This window comes from Macrobrachium nipponense, chromosome 40 (assembly GCF_015104395.2).
Source record: "Macrobrachium nipponense isolate FS-2020 chromosome 40, ASM1510439v2, whole genome shotgun sequence".
Classification (NCBI taxonomy): domain Eukaryota; kingdom Metazoa; phylum Arthropoda; class Malacostraca; order Decapoda; family Palaemonidae; genus Macrobrachium; species Macrobrachium nipponense.
In genome coordinates, this window is record NC_061101.1 from 25,897,135 (window position 1) to 25,907,670 (window position 10,536).

The 10,536-nt window shown below is 35.8% G+C and overlaps 1 protein-coding gene and 1 non-coding gene across 2 annotated transcripts; one reads left to right on the top strand and one right to left on the bottom strand.

The window, feature by feature from the left end:
- Window positions 1–2,345: 2,345 nt before the first annotated feature.
- Window positions 2,346–6,499, bottom strand: LOC135212034 (aldo-keto reductase family 1 member A1-B-like). Its single transcript, XM_064245339.1, has 6 exons — window positions 6,346–6,499; window positions 5,219–5,291; window positions 4,556–4,691; window positions 3,957–4,125; window positions 3,476–3,573; window positions 2,346–2,632 (listed from the first exon to the last, which is right to left on the bottom strand). Exons 1-6 carry the CDS (start codon window positions 6,355–6,357, stop codon window positions 2,590–2,592), a joined length of 531 nt encoding a protein of 176 aa, XP_064101409.1. The 5' UTR covers window positions 6,358–6,499; the 3' UTR covers window positions 2,346–2,589.
- Window positions 6,500–8,789: 2,290 nt separating this feature from the next.
- On the top strand, window positions 8,790–8,908 carry LOC135212369 (5S ribosomal RNA). Its single transcript, XR_010313895.1, has one exon. It is a non-coding gene; the product is annotated as a 5S ribosomal RNA (ribosomal RNA).
- Window positions 8,909–10,536: the final 1,628 nt, after the last annotated feature.

The following is a 10,536-nucleotide window of genomic DNA, read 5'->3' on the forward strand; positions in this document are numbered from 1 at the left end:
AAAATAAAATAAGATTTAAATAATTTGCAGCACCACATTCATAACTCTTTACCTACTTACTTGGTATACAAGCGATCACTCAATAAAACACTGGCAGGCTTACTACACTGCTCACTTGGGTATGAAACTTTACAACTTCAAACGGAGTCCTATATAGTTTCTTATTTTCGTTTTATCATCCTTTCATTCATATATCTCTCTTGTTTAATCATCCTTGTTTATATATCTCACTTGTTTAATGTTGCATGATAGATACTTTTTTTTATCTTCAAATTTCATAGTCTTATAGTGACTGAGTTTGGATGTTACTAACCACTTACCACCAACTTTATGGAATATTTCTTCAAGACTGGAACTGTCTGGAATATAAAGATACTGTATGCTAGCTTTTTTTCTTTCTTTCTTTGAGGATGTGGACTTTTTTGTGTGGTATTTTTTTAATAAAACCGGATCCCTCCTCACTGTAGCCAGTGTCCAAACAATCTTTGTACACTACTTAAAGTATATTATACAAATATAATAATGGAATTAACATACGTGATAAAGTGAAGTATTTGATTTTCAATTTTGGAATAATAGGATTGTATACTTACATATTAAGTTTCAGTAAAAACACTTTGGTGATTAATTGCCGAAATATCTAGATAGATAAAATATAATATTTGAGCCGAAAGCCAAGCACTGCGACCTATGAGATCATTCATTGCCGAAAGGGAACTTGAGAGTTAGAGTTTTTTTTTTTCAAAAGGTGTAACAGTTGCCGAGACAAATGTTAGAAGAGGGTAGAAACTAACATGGAAGAAAGAATGTGACTGGAGGTAACTGCATGAACATGAATGAAAAGGGTAGCAGCTTGGGGCCGAAAGGGCACTGCAAAGTACAGTGCACCGGGTGAGGTGCACTGACGGCACTATCCCCCAACCGGAGAAATACCTATAGATGCAAATTGTTTAAAGTGGGCCACCAAAACATGTTAACAACGCAGGTATGGTAGCTGAGATATTCTGATATCTTCAAAAATAGGGTTGAGGAATATGACATCAGGTCTATTTAAAATCGAGTTGCATGATAGTGTTCAGCAACAAATTGCAGCCAGAGGTGATCATTCAGTATTCTTATTTTTTTAAGATGACATTAGTCCCACGGATGGCAAGAGGCTGGACTTTTACTCTATCGGATTATAGAGTTCAGGCCAAAGGCCACGCATTGGGAAATAGGTCGTCATTCAGCGGTGAAAGGGAAATTGAGAGTGAAGGTTTGAAAGGTGTAACAGGAGGAAAACCGTGTTGTTGGACTATGAAATAATTGTTAGGGAGAATGGATAGCAAGATGGAAGAAAGGCGATATGAATGGAGGTGCAATAAAAGGAATAAAAGGGTTTGCAGCTAGGAGCTAAAGGAACGCAGCAAAAAAAAAAAAAAAAAAAACAACTTTGGTAGCCTGCATTGCACAACGTATGGTTGCACTGACAGTACTAATCCCTACTTTTTATTTATTCATTTATTTATTTGATATCTCAATGAAAATGAGAAGACTAGGAGAGCTTGTTCATTCAAAGTAATAAGCAGAAATTCACAGGTAGATATAAAAAAGAAGAAAGAGTAGATGAGAACAGCTCAGTTACCCAGCAAGGAAACATGAAAAACTAATCCACAGTGGGAAATCAGTAATGTGTGTTGCTTAGAAAAATATAACCAGTCACGTTTTTCAATGCCAAGAAGGGAAGGGAAAAACTTTTTTTTAAGATATGTACGTAAGAATTAGGGATAAAAGGGGGCTTACTATTTACTCAAATAGATAATCAAATACGCACACACACACGTGGTAAATTGTCTCCCAAATATACAAGTAGCGAGGCAGTTAACTGTTATAATAGGGATACTACAGGGCTTCATGAACATGCAATAGGCTACCAGCTGGCTATCTTTTTCGTTTTCTTTACAAAGGAACTAAGAGTCCCGGATGGTATTGTGATCACACGAAATAAGGTAAATATAAGTAATGAATTTGTCATGAATCAACTGAAGTTTTAAGATCCCTGCATCAGAACAAATCCACTGAGAATTTAGTTTCCGGTTCACTTACTGCAATAGTATCAACATTCGAACTGGAATTCTCTTTCAGCAACTCATCGAAGAGAGGATTTCGTTTAATATAGGTTTTTCAAAAGCGCAAACCACGACATGGCAGCGTTGCTATCCACTGGGACCAGAATTCAAAAGAATCTATGCCAGTCTATGAATATTCAACATTTCTTTTCTTTGTCTTCCTTTAAAGATTCACCTTATTTAAAATGGGTATGGAAGTTACCGATTCTCTAAGCAGATGAAAATTATAGCCACGGATAGAGTTTAGCTAAACACGCCATCATTCCAAAATACATAAGAAACATAGACATTCTTCAAAATTATTGTGTACAAATTTCTTTAATATTTGAATGCATCTAGTAACTGTTACAGGTATCACTTAACATACACTCAATTCTTCGTGTAAAATTTATGAACATGATAGTGACATATTTTGTGAGAATACACACAATTCCAAAACAACAGTCTCTCTTGTACAAACGCCTTTCTTCTTTGGAAAAGTTCAAAAAGGTATATTGAATGGATACTCGGGATGAACCTGTATTCTGGAAAAAAAAAAAAATGGAAATGTTTTAGTTAGTAATTTGTGTCTTTTATATACAACAGCAACTCTAGCTACTGTACTCAATTATTATTTTGGGAGCAAGGCAGGATTAACATTAAGAAATGTAGCCTACTGGTGCTAGCAAACTAAAATTTCATGGTATAGAGAGAATTTGGAAAGAAAGAACAAAACGATAAGTCTAATTCTGTAAGTACAATTTTGTGAAAGTTAAATCCTTTAATGAAACAATCAGTTTTTCACACAAGCCCATCTACGTATCATTTACTTATATTCTAACATTTACAGTCTTCGAATGTACCCAGACCCTACATCCTTTATGTGGCAGGCAGAAGATCAGTTTAGCAAGAAATATGCACAACCTGAAGCCTCAGGTTCCCATCTGTTACTTTCTTAACTTTCCATGTAGTCTAGATAGAAGCTTGCAAGTTTAGAAGGCTTGGAGATGGGAATTCATTATAAAAGGGATAAGTTTGTTTGATAATACTAAAAATACTAACCTTTCTCTATCAAAATTTCATTTTGTTTTATTACATCCCCATCCCTTATATATGCACAAATCATTTTCCTGTAGCACAAAATTACAACTGTCTTTGGTTTGGTTTGTATGGTGTTTTTACGTTGCATGGAACCCGTGGTTATTCAGCAACGGGACCAACGGCTTTACGTGACTTCCGAACCACGTCGAGAGTGAACTTCTATCACTAGAAATACACATCTCTCACTCCTCAATGGAATGGCCGAGAATCGAACCCGCGACCACCGAGGTGAGAAGCAAACACCATACCAACCACGCCACTGAGGCGCTCTTACAACTCTCTCTTACCCAGGTCGAAGTTGGAAAGTGATTATTCGTCCATCACCTGCACGATCAAGGGCATCAAGGTCTGCCATGTCAGAAGGAGGCAGTTTAAAATCCCACACCTGAAAATTTGAAAATCAATATCTAAGAGAACTGTGTATAGCAAATGAAACAACCAAATGCACGTATGAAATGATGACTATCTGAACGAAAATGACACGCTATTCTTTTAAAAATGTGCCGTTTATAGAATAAAATTAAAAAAACATGTAACAGTTGGTTTGGTTCCATGTGCCCTGGCAATAAGTTAGATTAGCAACTGAATTAAGTGGGAAAATCTGACATAAAAACGATAATGACGATAAGAATCTTTTGTTGGCGGAAGCTTACGTTAAACTAGGAAAGATTGATTGTGTATTATATCTGGCGTCACAACATACCTATGGAAAGGCACAACTCAAATAAAAATTATGTATCGGAGAGTAGACAAATATCATCAACTAACCTGGAAGTTCTCTTTAATCCTCTCTGGATTGCTGGATTTAGGGATGACAATTAATCCGAGCTGAATTAAATGGCGAAGAAGAATCTGCGCTGGTGTTTTGTTGAGACGCAACGCCATTGAGGTCACAATTGGATGCTCTATAAGTCGCGGATACTTTTCACAGTCACCTCTGAGAGTTAGAAGAGAAGCAGTGTCACAAAGCACTTGATCCACCACAACGCTAATGATAAATAATATACATACACACGGCCTTGAAATTAACACAATTTTTTCATGAATTTAAAGTCATAAGAACAATCTAGATAAATACTGTATCTACAAAAGATAGGAGTGTAGGCCTACATAAACATCAACCCGATTCTCGATCCCTTCTCTCTCTCTCTCTCGTCTCTCTCTCTTCCCTCTCTTCTCGGATTCTCTCTCTCTCTCTCGTCGGCTCTCTCATTGCTATTCTTGTTAAAGACATCACAATCCAATACTGATAAAAAAAAAAAAAAACTGTATACTGGCAGAGCAGATAAGTACACCTTAACTTTCTAGGTTTTAATTAAGTTTTTTTTCTAGCTACTTGGAATTGATAAATTTAGCAGACATGCCACCTATTGAGATATGGTGCTCCAAGAGGACAGTAGGCGCTGACAGGAATGTCAAACTGTCGACACAGTGATCTTAAAGGTTTCTGTTGATGGTAAGCGTGAACTTCTACTTGAAGGTTTACGGGTTTGATTCGACACACTGGAAGAAGCAAAATTATTCCTTCAGTAAAGTTTAATGTGAACAGGAACCCTTGACACAGTTTCTCTTACCTGGTACTTGAGGTGCTTATATTAAGGGGCAAATGCCAGAGTAAATTGTGAAGGGTTAAAGATGAACATAGAAAAGAAGTCCTTTTGATCAAAGTTCAGTTGATGTCAACGACCCATTATCAAATTGAGATGAATATAGTAATACAAAAAACCCGAGGACTTGACCAGAATTTATAGTTTTGAGACATCATTATGTGCATCGAGAGATGTTTCAAAACTGTCTATGAATTAAATCTCATTTTTTTATATAAAGTTTAAATATGTATCTGAAATATTTTAACCAAACATGATGCACAAAATTCATCATAAAAATAAACTACATCTCACTTTGATCAATTTTATACAAATATGAAGTAACATGTTCAATTCATATTAAAAAAAATAAAAACTTTTGTCAGGTGAATATTTTCTTTAAAGTGTAAAATAAAATTTATATTGCTAAATATGATTCATTACCTTTCATAATTCTCTCAATCTGCTTGCTGTTGAAGTTTGAGAGCCCAATACCTCGTGCTTTTCCTGCATCAACCTACGGGCAAATAATTCCTCTAATATGGCACTAGTAAATACTGTAATAAAATCTAAAGTTTTCTGGTTCAAATGGTGATTTTATAAGGGCAAGCTAATAAGATCCAAAGACGATGTCTAAAGAAATGACAGAAATCAGAAAAATAACAGATTGGAGGCAGAATGGAAAACCACTGAGCAAGTGTAATGGTGGATGATTGGAAAACCATTTGGGGTTCATCACTCACTGGCGGTCAGTACTCAGTACTATGCTAAGAGGGTGAATTGCAGCACAACCAAAACTTTAAAGATGAGATACCTACTCGTGCATTACTGTGCACCAGCATTTGACAACTTCCGATGGTTAACTTTCATTTTTACAGGACTTTACAATATAACGTCTCAGGTCCCCGAAATCAATCGCCATTGTGAATTTTGCCATTAGTGGAAGATACCTTATCTGTCTAATTTCTGTAAGATTCGTCTCAATGAAAAACGACACTTGCCTTCGGGCCTGTGCAGGACAATGAATGAGGTTTATTCATTTGAAAGTGTCTCCATTCGTGTTGCTGAGCTACTACAATTCCATTTCTTTTTGAAGACCATAATTGCTTCCTCGAGGTCATGACTCAACACTTTCCTTACCTTTTTCCTCTTTTTACTATTTTCCCTTTAAGGCCTTACTCTTAGCTAAATAAGGGCACGGGTTGCCACCAACACCTTTTGTATATACACGTAAACAAGCATCCAAGAAAAGAAGCGATTTCTCTTCTCTATGCACTGAATAATCATCAAAGCAAGGTATTCACACAAAAATGAAAAAATACATACATTTTATCACGAAATTTTTTTTATGAAAAATATATAACCATTAAGCAATATATCCTAGAATGCTAATTGCTTTGGGCATGTAGTACAAAATGTTTACTGATGTCATAAATAAAACGCCATCTCCCAATTAACATTTAGCATTCAGAGAAAAATTTTTAATCTGCTCATTCCTAAAATAATGCTTCGATGGTCAAAGTTATGCAAAGCTATACAGTATGAGAAGAAACATTGCCTTTTACACTTACTTGCTGCTCCATAGCCTTGTACACTGCCTCCAAATCAGTGCTGAAGTCTAGGATTCTACCTTTTACATCGTCTTCACCTTCAACTAGAAGTAAAAAATTGGTGATATAGTATTATAAAATTACAATTTACGTGTAACTAAGGGATAGATCTGGTTATGTAAGAAGTCCGGTCTGTTTCATATACTGTATAATGAAAAGCTCAGTTATATAATATTGCTATACACTTGGTATCAGAATAAACAAAAATGAGCCAACAATACTGGTTATGCAAGCTGTGTATGAAACGTATACAGGAAATCAGTAAGTTTTATCGAAACAAGATGGACAAGACAGCTAGGCTATGTCCAGTCCAACAGTACTAAGCAATGTTAACATCAGTATAAATCTGAACTGAAACACTATTTTGCTTACTACTCGAGATGACTTGGGGGAAAGGATCTCTCTCTCTCTCTCTCTCTCTCTCTCTCTCTCTCTCTCTCTCTCTCTCTCTCTTATTAATATATAGTAGTTTCGTTCAGATCTTGATGTTTCTGGAATATGCACGCATTTCCACAAATAGTCTGGAAATATATCCTTAATAAACAGATTACGTAAAACCTCCAAGAAAACCATAGTTAACATGCTTGTAAACACCAACAAAAATCATGAAAATAGTATCACTAATAACTGGAAATAAGTGTTTCTTCAAACTAAACTTATGCACGAAATAACTTACATTTTGTTAATAGTTCTCGAACAAAATAGAAAATTAAAGATATCCTTTCTCGAAACTGCAACAGAAAAGCGCGCTCGGTCCTTTGGAGCTATGAAAATAATACAAACTCTCTTGACTCATAGTTTGAAATAAAGTAAGATCCAGTTTCCAGAATATAGAATTATCTAATACGAGAAAAACACTAATATGTACTAAATGTACAAACCTGGATGTTACCAGGTTTTTACAATAAATAATTTGAAACTTGGAAACAAGTTTCACCCATTCATTCCCAGTGCTTGGGCACTGGGAATGAATGGGGATAAAGAAATCCCAAGGGAATGTGCCATGAAAGAGCAACGATTGTTGCAACCAGATTTTCAATACATAAAAAAAAACGAGGGAGATAAAAGACGAAACATTTGTGGGTGAAGATGCGTAAGAGTCCGTTAAGAATGCAAGGCCAAGAAAAGAAAAGAAAGAGCTTGAGTTATAATTCATTATGACATGGTTGAAGTGAAGAGGAACTGGATGGCAGCTGTACTAGAATTGTGAATTAGGGTACCAATGTTATTCAAAACGTTAAGTTAACAAATATAGAAAACACAAAATTTAATGACGCCATATTTACGTATAGCGGAGAAACGGAGCGTGAATCAGATACAAGTCAACGTAATCAACCTTCAGCTTCTTCAGCGACTGACTGAGCATTCTCCACATCACTGGCTCTGTTACCATATGGAGGTAGCTGAAAACGAGTAAAAAGGAAGAACTCTTTGTAAAATTAGTAAAATAAAGGTCCATTACGAGTGTCTTATGTCTCCTGCCCCATTTCACGAAAGGGAAGGTCTAAACTTAGCACTTATTTGCTTCATTAGTATTATATTTAAGGCAAAACTTAACCTGTGCTGACATTTACTACAGCACAACTCTTGGACATTATCATCTTTATAATAATTATATAATAACTGTACCAGGTACAAGCAAGTCAAAATTCTTCACAGACGTTGATAACAACAAGAAAGATAATAGCACAAAGTTTAGCTTAAAATCCTCTAAACAGCTCGCAACTTAAAATATCGATTATTTATTTCATTCTATCCCAAATAAATCTTGATAACTGAAGCAGATGAGTTCTCGGAGTAGAATAAGCTTCCCACAAAACATTCTTACAGTGTACCACACATCAACATCTCAGTTAATAATAAATAATGTATATATATGATATTATATATATATATATATATATATATAATATATATCTATATATGACTGTGAAATATCTTCTGTTAAAACAAATTCCCACTTAATAAAAAGGATCCCACAAAAACACCAAAATGTAGAGAGTTAATGCTTCACTTCTGAGAACCAAATGTCTCTCTCTTCAGCCGGTTAATGAATGAGAATAAGTTTTTCGAAGCCAGCCTTCTGACGGCACGGCCCCTTGCCCCTGGAGCAGCCAGTAAACTCGGCAAGAGTTACAGAAAGGTGGTATTTATACAAAAGGATCCAGAGGTCAGCATTACATCACTCCATAGTTGACAATTCCTTTTTAATCATCTTAATCGCTGGTTGGAGGAAGATTTTATCTATAATATCTGAGTCCTTTCAAAGGAGTCTGGGACTCAGATATTACAGTTCTTCCAACCACCAATTAAGAAGTTTAAAGAGAAATTGTCAGCTGGAGTGACGTAACGGTTGACCTTTGGATCCCTTTGTATAAATACCGCCTTTCTGTAACTCTTACCCAGCCAACGGCCATACCGCGTTGGAAGCACCGCTTCTTGTTCGATTAGCGAGGTTAAGCAACGTTGGGTCTGGTCAGTACTTGGATGGGTGACCGCCTGGGAACACCAGATGTCGTTGGCTTCTGAATTTTCCGTACGGGCTGCTCTATGAGCAAGGAGCCCGTGCTGGCATAAGGCCAGCTTAATCTCATACCTGCCTGAAGAGAGAGACGCATGGTTCTCCGAAAAATAGCATTAACTTTCTACATTTTGTGTTTTTACAATGTTATGTTATTGATTGTTCCCTTTTAATAGGATTAAATACTGTTTGACATATAGTTATCCATGCTACCATGCTAAATCAATTAGCAGCAACGTCATCGAGTAGGGCTTCACTAGAAAAAAAAAAACATGAAAGTGAAGGGAGCCCAGAAAATGTTTTTGACACAAAAAAGCCATCATTCCCAATAATAACTAACTTATAAATTTTCTCAATACAGTTATAGTAATAAGTCCCTCAAAGATTTTCTTCTCGAGAAAGATATTAGCTTAGTCTTACTTTAGTAGTGATGAAAAGCTCATCTCTCGACACTCGACCAGTAGTAATCCAGTGCCTTAAAACATCACCAATCTCATCTTCATTTTGGTAGAAGGCAGCGTGTCAAAATGCCTGTACCACACTCCAAAGCTGCACTGACTGCCTTTCGAGATCGTCGCCTTTGCATTGCAAAATGTTAACAGACAATAATAATAATAATAATAATAATAATAATAATAATAATAATAATAATAATAATAATAATAATAATAATCTTCTTCCCAGCTTTATCCCTATTCAGGGTCGCCGTTTTAATGTCTCTCCATCTACCTCTGTCCTGTGTAATTTCCTCCTATACTCCCTTCTCCCTCATATCATCTCTTTAATACAATCTCTCCACCTGGTCTTAGGTCTTCCTCTCCTTCGTGTTCCATCCACCTCCACGTCCATCACTTCTCTTGTCATATGTTGCTCTTCTCTCTCATCAGTGGCCATACCATCATAACCTTGCCTCTTGCACCTCCTTTGATGCTTCAGTGACCTTTACTGTACCCTAATATGTTCATTTCTAACCCAATAATAATAATAATAATAATAATAATAATAATAATAATAATAATAATAATAATAATAATAATAATAAATAACTGTTCTATAATTTTTTTTATCACGAGCACATTACTATTATTAGTTCCATTATGTCAACGCAATTTCCTAGACACTTAACAAAGAAGAAGGCCTACAATTCCATCTAGTTGACTTCTCCTGTACGGCATTACAGAAAATAAAATATCAGGACGTATATAACTTTAAAGACTCGAATCCTCTAACAGAAAGTGGGGGAAATTCATAACGCTAGCCTTGAAAGTAAAGAATTTTTAAAACTGGGAAGCGCTGGTTGTCAAGGCTTAATAACATAGCACTACCTCAGTAAAAGGAACAGGAAAAGTAAAAGATGGGGGGGGGGGGTAGTGGGACGGGCCGCTAAAAAGTTAAGTAGAAGGTACTTGTCAATATTTTGTATTAAAAAAACTTAGTAATATCGAATTACCTGGAAAGAGAAATAAATTTATCTTCACAAAAATAATGCGACCTCAATTTTCTGTTGGAATGGAGATCGACATAATATGTCGATCTCCATTCCATGAATTATTTATCATAAAAAAAATCCATGCAAATCCAAACCTCTGTTGGAATGGAGGTCGACAAATAAAATATTTATCGTCGCAAAA

Bases quoted from the DNA above. Each gene is read 5' to 3' on its own strand.
- LOC135212034 (XM_064245339.1), bottom strand. The intron at 4,126-4,555 runs GTGGCATGTCTG...TCTAACTCTCAG, and splicing joins GGAGCACCATATCTCAATAG to AGGTGACTGTGAAAAGTATC. The intron at 2,633-3,475 runs GTAAGAGAGAGT...TTTTTTTTCCAG, and splicing joins ACTTTCCAACTTCGACCTGG to AATACAGGTTCATCCCGAGT.